This window comes from Nansenia antarctica, assembly GCF_963989245.1.
Source record: "Nansenia antarctica genome assembly, chromosome: 11".
In the NCBI taxonomy this organism is placed as follows: Eukaryota; Metazoa; Chordata; class Actinopteri; order Argentiniformes; family Microstomatidae; genus Nansenia; species Nansenia antarctica.
The window spans coordinates 2882882-2901766 of record NC_137681.1 but is presented as its reverse complement, the minus strand read 5'-3'; the positions used below and the strand labels follow the sequence as shown (position 1 = coordinate 2901766).

General features: G+C 43.7%; 1 protein-coding gene across 1 annotated transcript; it reads left to right on the top strand.

The window, feature by feature from the left end:
* Positions 1 to 4040: 4040 nt before the first annotated feature.
* On the top strand, positions 4041 to 18603 carry ipmkb (inositol polyphosphate multikinase b; the record flags this gene model as incomplete). The annotated part of the gene is given in 8 exon segments (XM_080541883.1): positions 4041 to 4061; positions 4063 to 4285; positions 5975 to 6060; positions 7175 to 7271; positions 7846 to 8018; positions 14442 to 14523; positions 15157 to 15654; positions 15736 to 18603. Coding segments are annotated over 8 exon segments (1341 nt in total). The 3' UTR covers positions 15897 to 18603.
* Between the last annotated feature and the right edge of the window lie 282 nt (positions 18604 to 18885).

Below are 18885 nucleotides of genomic sequence, written 5' to 3'. Positions count from 1 at the left end.
GCACATTAATGAACAGTCACTTATACAGAGTATGGTGAAAGTAAATATGACAGATTTAGCTGTGAGCTCATTTGCATCCGTTGTCCTCGTGACATAAAATCGTACAATAGATTTTTTTAAAAAACAATAATAATGGGCAACATCACAACAGAACACAATAGGACATCAAACAATGAGTATGTGACCGTCGGGACATACATTTGTGCAGTAGAAAATAAAGTGCACAGGTTAAAAGTGCAAAATACATTTATGTAGATTTCCTTCTGTTCAGACAGCTTGTGACTGAGGCGTGTGTCGTTGGCGGTTGACTGACAGCCGCTAATTGCTTGTTACCTGTTCAACAATATCCCATTTCCCAGACAATTCTACTCACTACAATCGTAGCATATTGACTGGTACAACACTTGTAATTATGCACATCTGGTCTGGGGTTTCAATAACGTTTACAGACTGTCGATATCACAATATTATTAAATATCAGATATACTCCAAAATATCACAATATCACAATATTTCATCATTAAGAATATCGAATAGCAGGCCAAACCTGTTTCCCAACCTGCCCTATACCCAGAGACCACTTTGGAGACTATTCTGAAAGTGAACCTGGCATGTTAATAACCACCATTTATAACAAGCGTAGCACTCTTAGGGCCGGTTTCACAGACAAGGCTTAAGCGTAATCCTAGACTAAAAAGCATCTTCAAAGGAGATTTTACATTGAAAGTATGATTCAGTCCAGGACTAGGCTTAAGCCTTGTCTGTGAAACCGGCCCTTAATCTCTTAATCTGGAGCTCCTTGACTCCCTCGAGGGTCAGTGAGAGGGGGATATCATCCTTTCAGATGAGACTATGGCTCTAAGCCCTCAAGCGAATACACTCATGTATACAATTCAGAGTGCTACACGATATTCACTTGTCTGATGCTAGGCTGGCCAAGATAAACCCTGTGACAAGCCACAATTTCTCACACATTTTCGTCCTGTACCCAAACTAAGCCTATGTTAGCATTCTACCCCCAGCACTGTGTCTCCTAAGACACCTGCTTTTCCCCTATACTATGCCTCGTAAGACTTCTACTGCCCCCCCTTGTACTGTCTCTCCAGTGTCTATTAAAAATCTATAAAAAAGTTCTTTCTTTTTATCTTTTTCTATCACGACGACTGCCAATGTCCCCTGGCCTGAGCTGGATCACTCTTCCTGCTACGACTGGGGAATTGATGATTGAAGACACTTGCTTAGTCAAATGTATCGATTGTAAGTAGTTTTGGAATAAGGCGTCTGCTAAATGCCCAAAATGTAAATGTCAATGTAAAGGTAGTTCTATTTCTAGGCTATGTCCAGAATCTTCCAGCCCCTGGCTAAAACCCTCTCCTTTAAGCACCATGTTCAACTGGTTGTCCCAGTTGAACCACACCTGTCCTGACCTCTACCCCAAGCAAACTGCCTGGCCTGTAGCACTCTACTTAAGGCTAATGCTATTTGAATGGAAATATGCTTAATACCCACCTTTATTTAACCACCGGATCAGTGATATTATGCTTGTCATTAAAGCTAGAAAAATGTGATACATAATTAGAGTAATACCAATATTACCCAAACTCTACTCAGCATGGCAGCCCTTCTTGGGACTTGGGACTTTCTAGACAAACTCAGAGTCCAGGCTGTTGTGTGATTCTGTGCCACTGTGTTGTTCTAGAGACCATCAACATTAACCCTTCCCCTAGCCTCGCCTCAGGAGAGGCTGGTGGAGGCAGAAATCAGAGGACGGGCTCATTGTAATAATAATAATAATAATAATAATAATAATAATAACTTTAATTTGTATAGCGCTTTTCCTGCAAACGTTGCAGCTCAAAGTGCTCCAATCATTATATAATCATCATTTAATTATTTAGTCATTTAAAGGCCATATTAAAAAGATGGGTTTGTAGTCTTGACTTGAACATATGTGCTGAGGTTGCATCCCTAATGTAAACTGGCAGTGCATTCCACAATCTGGGTGCATAAAATGAGAATGCAGCCTCACCAAATCTCTTCTTTTGTACATGTGGTACACAGAGAAAACCAGCTTCAGACCTGAGAGCTCAGAGAGTAATGCACGGAGTCAAACGAGGAACAGTGTCAATGTTACCCATGTGTTCGATACTGTTCCTCTTTTCATTCCATAAGATTTCTTACGTTACTTCAATGATGACGTCAAAAGCTTACAGTGTTATGCAAGAAGGGTGGGCTAAGGTAGACATTACAATTACTTTAATACCAAAGGCATTGACTTATAAGATAAGGGTCAGGAGATATGATGGGATGGGGTGGAAATACTAACTATGTAAACAAAACCTAATTGTGTTTATAAACCAAGCATGCTGTTTACATGACGGAACAATTAGGAAAAACTAGATTTTTTCCGACAGATAATCTGGTATCACAGTGGGAAAAATAAAATGATTAAAAATCATGTTTTTTGTTGTTGTTGTTAATTACAAAATAAATATAACGAGGGAGAGAGGTCAGGTAAGGCATGCACACATGTCAGTGGGCTAGAGAGAAACCATATAGTTTTGGACCAGTTTCTTACCCCCCCAAAAATGCTTCTAACCAGATCTGGTTGAGAGGGAGAGGGCGCAATTATCAAAACGTGAGGTTCTATCTCCATTTTTGTCAGAATTTAGTTTTTTACATAATCTGATCCATTATGTGTTTATTAATGCCTGTGTGGTGATATTTTTAAAATGTTGACATTTTTGAGTTAGTAATTAATAAAATACAAAGGTTCCATCTCACAAAACATAATGGAATGTAAAAACTTTGACGCTCAATATCTCTGAACTGCCCTAAACGGAGATAGAACCTTATCATTCTAAACGGAGATAGAACCTTCCCATTCTAAACGGAGATAGAACCTTCTCATTCTAAACGGAGATAGAACCTTATCATTCTAAACGGAGATAGAACCTTATCATTCTAAACGGAGATAGAACCTTCTCATTCTAAGCTCACGAATTATCAAAAGGTGAATTATTAAAGGTCTCTCTCCTAACGTAACCCATCGTATATTTTCGACACTGGTGGAAAAGCGCAAAGCCCTCCACCACTGAAGCGGGTTGCCAGATGTAGACGGGAGTTACGACAGTAGTGGCAATTGTCGCAAGGCAAGTGTAGGTAGGCACCGTAGCTTAGCTTAGACATGTTGATATCCGCCCTCACTTCATCATCTTCGAACGTTCGAATGTGTGAGCGATCATTCTAAGGAAACTCTTCAAAGGACACCGGCTCATCGACTTGTTACATTGTTACTTTGTTGCTGCTTCAACCTAATGTATCCTTTTATTCAATGAGATTGAACATTTGGGTTGATTGAGGATCTGGGTACGTCAGATGTGATGTCACTGTTATCTGCCTGTCTTAATGTAATGTAATGTAAGAAGCAAACCAACCAACAAGGCTTGATTTGTTTATTATGTATGCGGTTACCGATACCGAATACACCACGGAATCGCCGCCTTCCGATTCGAGGAGGTAGTATCGGAGTATCGGAGAGATCGGAGAAGAAGAAGAAGTCACCACTGACCACTCCGATTTTTTGGGGAGATTGCTGCACCACCCACCCCCGATCCTCCCCGGTGGATCGGTCTTGTGTTGTGTCACCAGTGCCACCACCACCAGAACAGTTTTGTGCTGAGAGAGCCAGAGAGGAGTGTTTAAGTCTCTCCCCCTTGTGAAGGAAGTGGGATGTGGCCAGACTGTTGTATTTATGTTGCCGTTCAAGATATGAAAATCATTGTAGCAGCAGTGGTTCAGGAGCCTGGCTACACTGTAGATCAAAGGGGGGCAGCAGGATCAGGAGACTTGGTGCTCAACGACAGCAGCCCGTTGGACGGATTCGATGAAGAAGACATTTCGACATTGTGCATTGGGGGTCCTCTCCTCTCTGATTACATAACATCAACATGTGAATTATAAGGTGACTCATATATATTATTTTTTATTTTTTGGGGTGGGGAAAAGCCCCCAATTTGATTGAATTTGGTGTCACACGAATGTCAACAACTCAACATCATTGAGATCATGATGGACTCCTCTTTAGCTTTGGGAAGACTGGAATTGAATAGTCCCATGGTGAACCTGGGGGGGGGGACCACCACCTGCCACTCCTCCTCCTCCGGGGTCGGGGGGCCGGCGAAGGAGAAGCAGGCGGGCGGGGGGCTGCAGCAGGCTCACCTGGGCGGCTGCGTGCCTCTGTCTCACCAGGTGGCCGGGCATAAGTATGGCGTGGATAAAGTAGGTGAGTGTCTGGAGCTGCTGATCACATGTGCTTTCCTTCCTTCCATGTCATAGAGTACAGTTGCACTGCTTCCCCCCAATTGCATACGATCATTTCTTTTCTAATCCAGCATGATGATGAAATACTTTTTGAATGTTCGATGACAATTAGGTCTACAGGTCAGAGAAAAAGCGGACTCCTAAGTCCATTAGAGGCTCTATCTATCTCTCCAGGATCTCACACACACAATAGAATGTGTAAATGTGTTTATTTAGTGTTTCGTGTCAAGCGTCAAACCCCTCTGCTATATAGTGGTCAGGCAAGTGAGATCCTGTTTAGCTTGTACCACCAGTTCTGACACTGTTCCACACTCCTCTTAAAGCCTACCACTCCATTGGAACAAACTTAACTTAAGTGCTTTGCTATGACGACATACTTTGACAAACAACACACAGCCCACCTGTGACTCCTGTGACTGAAAGGCGTATCTGAAACTCTGAGATGATTATAGGGGGGGTGCCTGTGTTGTTTGTGTCCTTGAGTACCAAGCGCCAGGGTGATAGGGAGTTAATCCTTGTTGTCTATCTGGCCTGAGCATTTCATTGGACTCTCTCCCCCTGTCTGTCTGCCTGGCTGGGTGTCAGCGGCGTATTTAGGTCGCTGTCTTTAAGACTCTTGACAGACGCCTAAACCCTCACAGTCGATTACTGACTGACTGATAGTAACCGAATGACATCCGTCTATTTCCTACCTAAACCAAGTCAAAATCGAATCCAAATTGTATTGGTCACGTACATCACATACTGTACATACAGCCATAAGTGATGTAGTGAAATGCATTTTGTATGTAACTCCCCCTTCAACGACAATAAATAAATCAACAATACAGGAGAAATAAAACAGAAACAAAGTGATAATGAAGCAAGAACAGTAGTAGTGGTAAAAGGGTGCAGTAGTGTGGTAGCAGGGGAAGGGAGGGAAGGCAGGGCACGCGCAGGTCAATCATTTGTTAGAGAGAGCATAGCTGAAGGCCTAACCCTGTGTCCCAACCCATATCTAATCTTCTCTCCTTCTCTCTTCTCCTCTCTTCTCATCAGCCCTATATGATGTAACATACAGCAACATTCCAAGGGAGCCTCTCTCTGTGTTTACCATTTCACTGTCATGGTTTTGACGACATAGATATTTCAGTTCTAGTACGGTTGTTCTTCCTGGCGGCAGAGGTTGTGTAATCTTAAGTTAAAGACATTTCTTTGCAAGATTGACTGGGATCGGTTAAAAGCATCTCTGATAAGTTAGTTGCACATTGTTTTATTATTGACTAGACGTTAACAGGAGTTAACCTTTGGACTGTCTGCTCCAGAGGGTGGACTCCTAACTCTCCCTTATCAACTTTCAGTACCGTTCGCCACCTGCTTTCATTGACAGAAAAAAACCCAGCACCTATTTCAAATACTTTAAAAAAAAAAACGGATCCTTCCTTCTTTCTCTCTTGATTGTGAGAGCTTAATACCTGTCCAGTCATGTCATATCGGTAATTAGCCTAGGGAGCTAGCTGGATGGTTGTGACAGGTTGCATTTTTTAAATATTCGAACAGGCCCGTTGAGTTGCGCTTTGTAGCGCAGGCAGAGAGAAGGAGTCCTAGGTCTTCTATCTATCTTATCTGTCAGAATAAGCTCACATCCTCTTTTTTCTGGTTTTATCTACAGGTATATTGCAACATCCTGATGGCACGGTGCTCAAACAACTGCAGCCTCCTCCACGAGGTCCAAGAGAGATGCAGTTTTACAGCATGGTAAGTAAATATTGATGTACTGACAGGTATAGATCGGAGTATTTACACTGTCATTTAGTGGGAGTCATGGTAGTGTTATTGTTCTAACACCCAGTGGAACCAGGAACTGTCTTTTAATCCACTTGTGAAACTTACATTTTGAACGGGCCAAGTTATTTCCACAAGAGAACGGTTCTGTGTCACACAGACTAAACATTGCATTAAGTTGACGTGGCCTGTTCCACTACGTCTGTCAGTTTAGGTCCTCGCTTAGGTTGTCATGGTAATATGAAAAATAGGTTAGGGTGTCACACAGTCATATGAAAGAGATACGACTCTTATGATATGGTGATAAAACTGTGATAACTGGCGAAACATTAACAACATTTAGTGCTTAACGAAACCCTTCGAAAGAATAGGGCTGTGTTATAGAAGCTGTAGTACTTTTGCGAATTTAGCGAATAAAAAGCGAGTGATTAGTCCTGTAGTCCTGAAACCCCATTAAAAGCGCATGAAGTGGCTCTTGAGGAAGCGCAGCGTTCTGTCTCCTTCGAGTGGGTGTGGGAGGACGTTGTGTTAAGGCAATGACAGCCGTCCGTATCAACGCGGTCCACGGCCGTACCACTTCTCTAGCTCAGCAGGCAAGGTCAGCACATTGCCCTGCACAGAAACCCCTGGGCTATCTGTTTGTTTAAGGGCTTAAGAAAGGTGTTGGCCTCAGCATGTCCACTGAAACAGCATTTCAGCCAGAGCATTATCAGAGCCTTTCACAAGCTCTCTTGTTCAGGACTCCTCTGTTGTCACATTGATCTAAATGTCCAGGCGTAGAATACACTAGGCCTACTTGGTTTCAGTACTGTAACACACAAATTGATAAAGCATTAGGCCTAACTCTCTAAAACACTAATGCGTCGTTGATATGTTTCTCACATGATGACTCACTGACTGATGACACGGGATTCCCCAGATAAAAGATATTATGTTATTAGTTCTCCCGACTTAAAAGCTGTAGGAAGATGAGAGAGAGAGCTTTCTTGGATTGTTAGATCCCTGTTTAGAGAGAGAGAGACCATAAAATGGTTTATGTGGGGGACGTACTGTACTTCAAAAAGGTTGCGTCCTTTGCCTGTTTCAGGTCTATGCCGAGGACTGCTGTGACCCATGTCTACTGGACCTCCAGAACCATCTCCCCAAATACTTCGGCACCTGGTCCTCGCCCGATACCCCCAACGGTAAAACCACCTCCAGACAATACCAAACCACTAAACATCTCTGGGATATTATAACAGCATGCGCCAGTGATCAGGTTTTCCATTGATAAAGACGTTCTGTCAGCAGCTCTCTCTCCATCTCTCTCTCCACTTCTCTCTCCATCTCTCTCTCCATCTCTCTCTCCATCTCTCTCTCTCCAGCTCTCTCTCCAGCACTCTCTCCAGCTCACTCTCCATCTCTCTCTCTCCAGCTCTCTCTCTCCATCTCTCTCTCCAGCTCCCTCTCTCTCTCTCTCTCTCTCCATCTCTCTCTCCATCTCTCTCTCCAGCTCTCTCTCCATCTCTCTCTCTCCAACTCTCTCTCCAGCTCTCTCTCTCCATCTCCCTCTCCATCTCTCTCTCCAGCTCTCTAAACGTGAAACAATCACATCAGTGTTCTCAGCCGCTCTGAATATTGCCGCTGTTGATCCAAAACAAAGCCTCCTCTATTATCTCCCAACCCAATATGTTAATCTATCTAATAATGTGTCTAATGTCTAATTCTCCCACACCGTATTTTCGGGGTGGTCGGGGGGGGTTCTCAAAACAACAACAGATCTCTACCTGAAGTTGGAAGACGTGACGAGAAGGTTCCAGAAGCCGTGCATCATGGACGTGAAGATCGGCCAGCGGAGCTACGACCCGTTCGCCTCGCACGAGAAGAGAGAGCAGCAGATCAGGAAGTACCCTCTCATGGAGGAGATCGGCTTCCTGGTCCTCGGAATGAGGGTACGTTGTTGTTGTTGTTGTTGTTTTGTTTTTGTTGTTGTTGTTCCACCACCCCTTCTCTCTCTCTCTCTCTCTCTCTCTCTCTCTCTCTCTCTCTCTCTCTCTCTCTCTCTCTCTCTCCTCGTCATTCTCAATGAAAGTGGCCCCCTCATCCTTGTGACATGCATGGTTCCCACGGGTCCTTGAAATCCTTGAAAGTTTGTGAATTTGAGAAGAAGAAATCAAGGTCTTAAACGTTTTTGAAAATAGACACGGGTCATTGAAAGTGCTTGAATTCCCCTCTCTCTCTCTAAAAAAATAAAAATATGTGTTCAAAAATGTTTTACTTAGCTCGTCAACTAGTAAATAAGTCTCTGTATTGCTTAACACATATTTCACATATTTCACATTTTCACAATTTATGTTGTTTTGCTGTGCTGTGGTAGAGAAGGCAAAAGACCATCTAGTGTTCAAGCCTCTACATTCAAGCCTCTCTTTTTAATTGTTGTCTGTGAGCGGATAGTTCCTATTATATAAATTCTCATCTAGGTCTGTCTCAAACTATGCCGTGTTGGGTCCTTGAATTTGAGGGAATTGAGTCTTGAAAGTCCTTGAAGGGTGCTTGAATTTGATGTTTCAGAAGGTGTGGGAACCCTGTCTCTCTCTCTCCTCATCATCCTCAATTAAAGTGACCCTCATTCTTGTGACATGTGTCTCTCCCTCATGCTCCCAACTGCTCTTGTCGTTCATGTTAACGGGAGAGGATATGGGAGACCTGGATGGTCCATTGACCTTATATAGAAAAAGAAAAAGAATGCTTGTCATTTGCCGTGCAATGAACTCATCAATCAATTGTTGGAATGTGGCTCTAGGCATAGGCTCAGCCATAGTCGGCGCCCCTGGAGCAATTAGGGGTTAAGTGCCTTGCTCAAGGGCAACATGCAGCTGCCTCCTGAGGCGGGGATTGAACGAGTGACTTTCCGATTGCTAGCCGACCTCTCTAACCTCTAGGCTACCGCCACCCCATATCTAAACTCGATTAGCCGCCGCTAACCATTAGCGATCATTCATAATAATAATAATAATAATAATAATAATAATAATAATAATTCATTGTATTTATATAGCGCTTTTCCGGGGCTCAAAGACGCTGACAATATGGGAGAAACAGAAGACGCAGAAACCACAAGCAACAGATAACATGAGCACATAGAACTCAGAGTTAACGAACAGGCACAGGGAACAATTAACACAACAATGTCCAGGGGGGGGGTTTGGCAGGGTTAGGGGAGATGGTTAGGGGTAGGGGAGGTTGTATGCATGTCCAGGGGGGGTGGCAGGGTTAGGGGAGATGGTTAGGGGTAGGGGAGGTTGTATGCGTGTCCAGGGGGGGAGGGGGGTGGCAGGGTTAGGGGAGATGGTTAGGGGTAGGGGAGGTTGTATGCGTGGGAGAACAGGTAGGCTTTGAGGCGTGATTTAAAAGTGGAGAGTGAGGGTGAGTCTCTGAGTGGTTGAGGGAGAGAGTTCCAGAGGCGGGGTGCAGCTCGTGAAAAAGCACGGTCTCTGAAGCCTTGGCCTTCCTCGTTGGGAAAGTGAAGGTGGGGAAAGGACAGGTTGTGAGGTTGTGTCTTGTGTGTGAGAGACTGGTAGTAACGCTTGACACTAAGTTTCTCTTTATTCCTGTTTAGAAATTGAAAGTGTTTACACAGGGCCGGTCCGAGGCATAGGCTTAGGCCCCCCCCCAAAAACATTAAAATAAACGTATGTCTCTATGAATTTCATGTCTCTATGAAAATATGTCTCAGCCTACTGTCTCTATTACGCTTCGCGATTAGTCACACTCGCCTCTTGCGAACCATGAGGCAGTACTGGTGGCTTAATGTGGTGGTGGTGGTGGCGCCCCTAAAACTTGGGGGGAGGGGGGGGGGGCATCAAATCATACTCTTGCCTAGGGCACCTAAATGCCTAGGACCGGCCCTGTGTTTACAGACCGATTACCAACTCACTCCAGAAGAACATGTGGTGTAATGAGAGTCATTAGTGTTATATATAGTGTGGCTGAATGTTGCTGGGGTGGTTCTCTCTGGTTCTTGATTTATTTATTTATTCCCCCCCCCCCCCCCCCCCCGATATCGTCTGTCAGTTTTTGAATAGTTTTGAATTTTGAATAATATATTAAAAGGCAGCCTTGTCTTCCACGTGCTGAGTAGGTTTCACGTCTTTCAATCAGATTAATTCAAGACGTCTCGTAATGCTTCAAGAGGCCATGTGATTGAATTATGATTGATTCTTTTTTCTCTCCTGATAAGTGGTCTTAATTCATCAGAGCAGTCATACGTCCTCCGTCTGTCATCAGAATGATCACGCCCCCTTTTGGGTGGTAGAAGTGTTTGACAGTTTGACTGGCGGTCAATGTATACTGTTTTCTTATTTTAGCGTATTAAAGTAGCAAAGACCACACATTTGCATTGACCGCCAGTCAAACTCCTCAGACTTCTACCACCCCAAAAGGGTGGTGGACATGAGGGGAGGGCAGAGTACCCGGATGCGTTGCTCTGATGAATGGAGTCGTCTGCAGCGACTTTGATTAAAAGTCCCTCTGAAAGGACTTCCTGGTACAGTAGAGCCGATGCACTAGTCCCAAAAAGGCACTGCAAGAGAAACTACGCAAATGTTACATCCTTTCAAGGGGCGGGGGCGGCTGTGGCTCAGGAGGTAGACCCGCCGTCGAATGATCGCAAGGTTAGCAGATCGGCGGTTCGAGCCCCGGCTGGCCACATGTCGAAGTGTCCTTGGGCAAGACACTGAACCCCACATTTCTCCCAGTGAGCGGGCCGGCCGGCGCCTTGCATGGTAGCTTGCCGCCATTGGTGTGTGAATGCGTGTGTGTGTGAACGGGTGAATGAGAGGCCGTTGTAAAGCACTTTTGGATAAATGAGATATGTATTTAAGCCAGGTCTGGTGCAGTGTCTTAGTAGTTCAAAGCAACTTCCAAATTCCTAATTCCTCTGCCTTCCTCTAGCTGACTAGGCCACACAGCACTCATTATCGTTTACGTGTAAATTCAAGGCTTGTGTAAACTAGCCTTGGTGTGATTTCAATACAACTGGACTATTAATAGGCCTGCTACCATACTAAGCTCTTTGTTTAGCTAATGACGTTTTGTACAGTCAAACTTCATGACAGTCCCTGAGAGTACATATGACACATTCCGAATATTTACATACCTCAAAAGCACACACGAACATTTGTACGTACGAGTATTTGCATACAAGCAAAATTATATCACCGGTTAAGCACCCCCTGTCCTGCTCCTGGGTCTCGGATGTGTAACTATTGTGTAGCTAATAGCTATCCTATTGTACTGTACAAGGTTTACAGTTGTTTAAATAGCCACTACTAACTTCAGGTACCTTTAACCCACGGCTAACACAAAAACAGTGGGAGTGATTGGGGGCGATTAGTAAGTAAGTAAGTAAAGCTTTATTTATATAGCACCTTTCATACAAGAAATGCAGCTCAAAGTGCTTTACAACAGGAATAAGAACATTAAGTGAAAAATAAATAAATTAACATATCTAAAAACATTTACATGCATAGAATGAATATAAAAGCAGGGGAAAACAGTAAAAAGAAAAGGTAAAGGTCAGTCTTTCTGTACTTCCCATTGGTTTTCACCACAAACATCAGTTTTTGGAAAAGGTCTGTCTCAGTCTCTGTGTACGTTCTCAGTCTCTGTGTACGTTCTCAGTCAAGGAAATTACCCACAAACTATCCTAGCTTGTCTTGCCGGATCGTTGAGGCTAGTACCATTTGTTCTTACAAGATGCACTTGGTTAGACAAAAGTTCAACATTTTTGCATCAACTCAAAATGAACATTCTGACTTTCTGGTTGTTAGTTCTTGTGGAGGTGATTTGGCTCCAATTGTTGCAACTTTGTCTAATTTTTAACTCCCGTTGTTTTCTTTTCTTTTGGTCAGCCGTTTGCTGAAGTTTAGTTGTGGCTGTTTTTAAAACAACACTGAACTTTCAGGATGAGACACCGTCTGAATATGAGGTTGTAAAACAAGTGAACTCTGCCTCTCACGTGACTGGTTTGATCTCTAGGGACAGGACTGTAACGGGACACCTCGGGTTATCAGCAGGACAGGATGGGGAGGCCGTTAGGTCTGTATCTGCCAGATCGGTTCCATCGGACATCTCTCATTACTCCTCCTGGGTGTTCCTGTTCCGTCTCCCAGGACAGCGTGACACCATCCTGGTCAGACATGAGCTCACCCTAACCCTGACCCTAACCCTGACCCTAGTTACAACACTACCTACTCCTAGTTAAAACAGCTCACTACCTACCTACTCCTAGTTAAAACAGCTCACTACCTACTCTCACTACCTACTCCTAGTTAAAACAGTCAGCTTACTATCTACTCCTAGTTACAGTTTTTCTCTATGGCTTTAACACTAACATTGGAACCTCAAACACAATGACAAAAGAGCGAGAGGTGTGATGTCGATGAGGTCCTGTGGCCAGACAGAAACGAAAGGCAGGATGCAGCCTCATTTTCTTTTTCTTTAAAGTATATGCAGGAGGCTTATTTTATCCTCTACTCCTCGTTCTGCACAGTTCATGTCCAGTTTCCTTCTGCGGTCCTCAGCGATTGCCCGTTGAAACACTAAGACGACAGAACCGTTGACAATCATAATGGTGACGGTGTGAAATGTGCATGTGTCTTTATTTCACACTGTTTTTTTATCATATAACAGTTTGCCACTGGGTGTGCCTGTGTGCTCTTAGCCCCAAAAGAGGTTGAAACTGGCCTGAAAGGAACACACGCCCCCGCCCCCCCCCCCCCCCCCCCTCTGTCCGTGAGCACCAGCTTAATTGTTCGAACATTTCTTCGCCTAAAAGTTCGGGGGGGTTGTCAGACCTCCTGCAGCATGAGGACCAGCGGCTGACCTGCCTGGCACGGTCCAGACCTAGGAAGGTTCTGGAGTTCTTAGTTCTGGAGTTCTGGTTCCGGAGTTCTTAATGTGTTGTTTACCCCCGAGGGTCCTGGCTGCGATGTGGCACGGAGCATGGAAAACTGCTTATCAGCTGTGAGATGAGATGAGCCTCATTACCGGTAATGATAACGATGTTCCTGATGACGGCAGCGATACGGGGAGGAGGAATCTGTCTGTCTGGTAAATAGTCTGACTGCTGCTCTCCTCTCACCGTTAACATGTAGACTGGGGCGCTTAGGTGGCGTAGCGGGTTAAGTGTCGACCATGTAACCAACCGCAGGGTTCCTGGTTCGATTCCGGCCGCGGACATGTCCTGCATGTCATCCCTTCTCTCTCTCTCTCTCTCTCTCTCTCTCTCTCTCTCTCTCTCTCTCTCTCTCTCTCTCTCTCTCTCTCTCTCTCTCCTCTCTCTCTCTCTCTCTCTCTCTCTCTCTCTCTCTCTCACCCATCCTTCCTGTCTAAATCTCTACTGTATCTGTCAATAAAGAGGAAAATATGAGTGGGACTGCACCACTCAGAAAAAACTACTTAAAAAAAAGAAAGAAATAGATGTAGGCTAACAGATGTCTCAAAGCATCAACTCTTGATACAAATGTATATGTTACGGTACATGTGGGAATACGGTACATGTGGGGAAAACTAGGGTTAGGGTTAGGTGCTACGTCGACTTGGTACATCCTGGCATGTCTAACCCTAACCGTAGCACCCTAGCACCTAACCCTAATCCTAGTTTTCCCACATGTACCGTATTCTCACATGTACCGTAACTGTATACAAGTGTTTTTTTAAATGATATTCCACATCCCCCCACTAGGGGGAGTGAGTGTTCCACCCATGGTTCTAGAATGCAGAGGTCACAGGGAGTTTAATGGAGTAGAGATTTGTCATCTCCCCCTTTCATGTTTTTTGGAGCGTTGCCTCCAGAGTTCCGCTCTCACCATGAAAGCAGGGGGGGGGGGGGGGAGAATCTCTCTGTGACTCTCTGTTTTGCTCTGTGACACTGTTTCTCCCTCTTGTCAATTGATGTGGGGCGGCTGTGTCTCAGGAGGTAGAGCCGCCGTCTAATGATCACAACAAGGTTGGCAGATCGGCGGTTCGAGTCGAGCCCCGGCTGGCCACATGTCGAAGTGTCCTTGGGCAAGACACTGAACCCCAAATTGCTCCCAGTGAGCGGGCCGGCGCATGGTAGCTTGGCCGCCATCGGTGTGTGAATGTGTGTGTGAATGGGTGTGTGAATGGGTGAATGAGAGGTTGTTGTAAAGCGCTTTGGATAAAGGCGCTATATAAGTGCAGTCCATTTACCATGTAATGCTGACGGAAGGCTCCCTGTCTCTGTCTCTGTCTGTGTCTCTGTCTGTGTCTGTGTCTGTGTCTGTGTCTGTGTCTGTGTCTGTGTCTCTGTCTGTGTCTGTGTCTGTGACTGTGTCTCTGTCTCTGTCCAGGTGTACAAGGTCAGCTCTGACAGCTACGACTCCTACGACCAGCACTACGGGAGAGGGCTGCTGAAGGACACCATCAAAGACGGTCAGCTGACACCACACAATGACCCTTCTGTCACCATACACACACACTCTCTCACACACACACACACACACACACACACACACACACACACACACACACACACACACACACACACACATGAGTGGCCAGATAAGAGACCTTCAAAATAAAAGCGTGGGTTAATAAGAGGTATAGTTCCAGATCATTTGTGGTTTTCCTTTATCCATAATATTTATGCGTTTAAAAAAATATATAATTAAGTAATAACAATAATAATGCATTTTATTTGTATTGCACTTTTCATTCAAAAGAATCTCAAAGTGCTACAGAGTAAAAAATAAAATAAAATAAAAAACAGCCTAAAAGCATAATAAGTTAAAAACAAAATAACCTAAAACCATAATAAGTAAAAAAAACACAAAATACATCACAAGAATGAACACAGGTTCAGCAGTCACATGCCTTTTTGAATAAAAAGGTTTTTAGGCCTGTCTTAAAAGAGCCAGGCTCTGTACCGCCCTTAGCGTGTCTCTCAATTGAGGCGTTTCGTAGAACATTCGTCTGAATAGATGATATCATAATCACCCCCCACCCCCCGTCGTCAGAGGAGCATTATCAAAACAATTCACGGTCGTTTCGTTTCTGGTTTCGCAGGTGTGTCTAAGTTCTTCCACAACGGGTCGACTCTGAGAACGGACGCCATCACCGCCAGCATCCTGAAGGTGCAGAGCATCCTGCGGTGGTTCGAGACGCAGAGCCAGCTGACCTTCTACGCCAGCTCCTTGCTGTTCGTGTACGAGGGCCTGCCGCCCCCAGAAACCCCCCTGATCCCCAGGAACCCCCCGGGGGAGAAGAAGAAGATGACGATGACGACCACGACCTCCACCTCCGCCGCTTGTCACCTAGACCAGGAAGTGGTGGAGTACAACAACAACATCCACGTGGGCGTCCCGCTCGACTACAGCCTGTCCACCATGTACGCCATGCACAAGAAGGGCTGCAACCGGGGTCACCACGGCAACGGCCCCGTCGTCGACGTCGTCGTCAACGCCGAAACCGTGGTGACGACGCCCACCACGCCCACGCCCAAGTTGTCCCGGGAGGACAACAACAGCACGTCGTGGAAACACCCGGAACATCCCAACGGGAACGGTATCAAAGCCAAACTGGAAGAAGAAGAAGATGAGGAGGAGGAGGAAGTGGAGGAGGAGGAGGAGGAGGAGGAGGATGAGAGAGGCCGGGGGAAAGGAGACACGGAGCAGAGGGCCAGTGACGTGGAGGTGAGGATGATTGACTTTGCCCACGTGTTCTCCAGCGAGAGCCAGGACCAAGGGTACGTCTACGGGCTTAAACACTTGCTGCAAGTGCTCCAGCAGATCCTCAACAAATCCTAACTAACTTCAGTCTCCTCCGGCGGGTTGGGGGGTCGGTCATCGTTAGTCAAGTGTATCCGGTTGTATGTTACTGCGCAGAGTGGATGGAGGTGTCTTATCCCCCCCCCCCCCCCTCCCCTGATGTTCTGCACTATATGCATCGATGAAGTCATTCTCCATAGTTTCTCTGTCTGATACATGTGCTTGTTTGTTTGTTTGTTTGTTTTGTTTTCTGTTTTTTTGTTTTTTACCACTGTTAACAGGTATCTAACTCAGGTAAAATTACTGTAATCAATACTCACAGAATTATCCCCGAAAGCGTACCCTGGCCTGCATATTGTTTGCTTGCAGATCATTTAAGATCTTCTTTTCTATAATAATTCACTAAAATGTACATGTTTTCTTTTTACAATCCTCCAAACTGTCCGTTAGTTCCCCCAGAACATCGATGGAATAATTTTGCTTCATCCACTTAAAAGTTGCTATAATCATACAGTGTATAGGTTAAGTACTTTCAGTATTGCTGTTATGTACTAATAGCTATGTATTCTGCTGCCAAATTGCCTGCTCTTTCCAAACCTGTATCCTCTGCAGCGATACTTGTACGTGGTTGACCTTCGCCATGGCTTAGATTGTCCCCCTTCTGCCTGTCCACTTGTACACTATGTGTGTCATGGTCTGTAGAGTTGTACGGAAAATGCAATACGCTGCTGTGATGACAATGAGAGAGAGAGAGAGAGAGAGAGAGAGAGAGAGAGAGAGAGAGAGAGAGAGAGAGAGAGAGACATGATTTTGATATTTAAGCATTTGAGTTGATTGATTGTGTGTGTTTTGGTCATATGGACAGAATGCCAAAGTAACGGTTGTTAGGCTACTGGAAGATTCTTCTAGAAGGCCTGTGAAGGAATCTGATCCTGTGTTTCGGGCGGTACCCCTGACGATGCTTCCACTGTATGATCACGCTATGAACGTTTTGGTCTGTTTTTATTTTTAAGATTTTTTTTTTTCTTTTGCTTCTTACCCTGATTGCTATAGATTATTTTTAAATTTGTTTTATTAAAAATGTTTCTTTTAACAAATATATGCAGATAATTCTCCCACTTGTATGTAGCTTTTAAGTATGATTTTATGAAATCTAATCCAATAAAATCTTAATCCTTTGCAAGTTAAAGTTAACATTTGTATATACTTTTAACAAATACCAAAAGAGAGGAAATTTATTTTCGCCAGTAATAAACTTGATTATGAATTTGCATATTTTAAATAAGTGAGGGGAAGTCGGATTTTGAGATGTTTGAGATGTTTACAGTTTTAAGAAGATATTTAGCTCTGTCATCACTGCCTTATTTCTTCATACTCCATTTGTCCATTTCTAATGTTCATTGTTCTGGCAGCTTTGTAAATTAACACTTGTAAGAACTCAAAATGAAATCATATTTTTGTTTCACGGCTCATTAGCAAAAACATTTTTACAACAGGGCATTTTTTGTTTGAACAAAACAAAAAACGGTGGTAATGATTTTATCTTTCAATAACTAACATCTAAATATATAACATCTATAAGCACTGGTTTCACGTAACAACTACCCAGAACATTGCTTAAGTTTTATATGATATATAGAACACTGTGTAGCTGGTATGATTTTATTGTGTGCTTATGGATGTGCGGTGAATGATGTATGTCGATGGAGTAAATGTGCTATAAGTCATCACCAACAAAGGTACACCTGAGGTGATTATCCACATCCTCTGCAGCTCCTGTCTACATTGTAATGCGTTATGCAACCTTTAGTTGAGTAACATGGTGTACGCAGACTGTAAAATGCATCTCGTGAAGTCAATTGCAAGTTGTTCTACTATTCAATTGAAAAAGCTTGTTTACACTTCATTTATAAAAACATATAGTTTATATATGGCCAGGAACGTTGTTATAGTTAATTATATGGCCTGGAAAGTTAATATATGGCCATGAAGTTAATACATGTTCTTTTTTTGTTCATTTGCTGGAGTCTGCAATTTATTTTCTCAGTTTTTGATCAATAATGCACTGATAATAACTATTGAATAGCCAATGTGTAACACCTATCCCTTTGCTGTGAACTAACCAATGACATGGTCTCATTTACCCACACGTCTGTTTTATATTCTACCTGACTGAATTGTATAAGTCGGTGTATTAAAGGCACTCGTGGTATTTGGCAAGACTGGATTTTGTCTGAGGAATTGCGGAGAGCAGATACGAGTTCATCATCATTGTACATAAAAAATAAAACTCGAGAGCTCTCAAGAGATTCTGCAACAAACCCTTTTAATTAATTCTGCGACAAACTGTATGAAAATGTAATCAAAATGGATTTGATTGGTGCAATCATTGTCTTTTTTTTTTTTCTCCAGCTCTTTGTAATTGTTTTCGGTCTCAACATTGAGCCTTGAGTGTCCTCATGCTTCTTCCTGTGGTCTGGAATATGCAGTATAGTGTCAGTGCTGTCAGAATCTTCTCTATGGAAACCCCATGTTCCTTCCCTCCCTACTGACTGCTGTCCCAGGGCGAGGCCGACCTCTGACCTCTTCTCCAGCTCTGACGTATACAGTACATGAAATGCAGGGGAAAAATGACGATGTGTTATCTGCTGTTTCTCTCTCATATCGGATCTGATTTGAAATTGACTAATTAACTACTTTTTGTAAATGACATATATGAAATGTATAATATGTAGACGAACTCAATAATGGCTGTATATTTGGCAGATTATTATTACTAATAAAATGTATTCCCAATGACAAATCTGTTTTTTCGTTTTTGTTATGAATCAATGTGTTTTCTCCGCCACTTTTGCCTCTTTCTGTAGTTTACTGCCTAACTTTCTATTGGTAAATAATAATAATAATACATTAGACTTATATAGCACTTTTCTAGACACTCAAAGACGCTTTACAAACAGAAAAGATTGAGTAGTAATAATAAAATGAAACAAAAAAGAAGTAAAAGAAAGTATAGGGGCCTAATTAA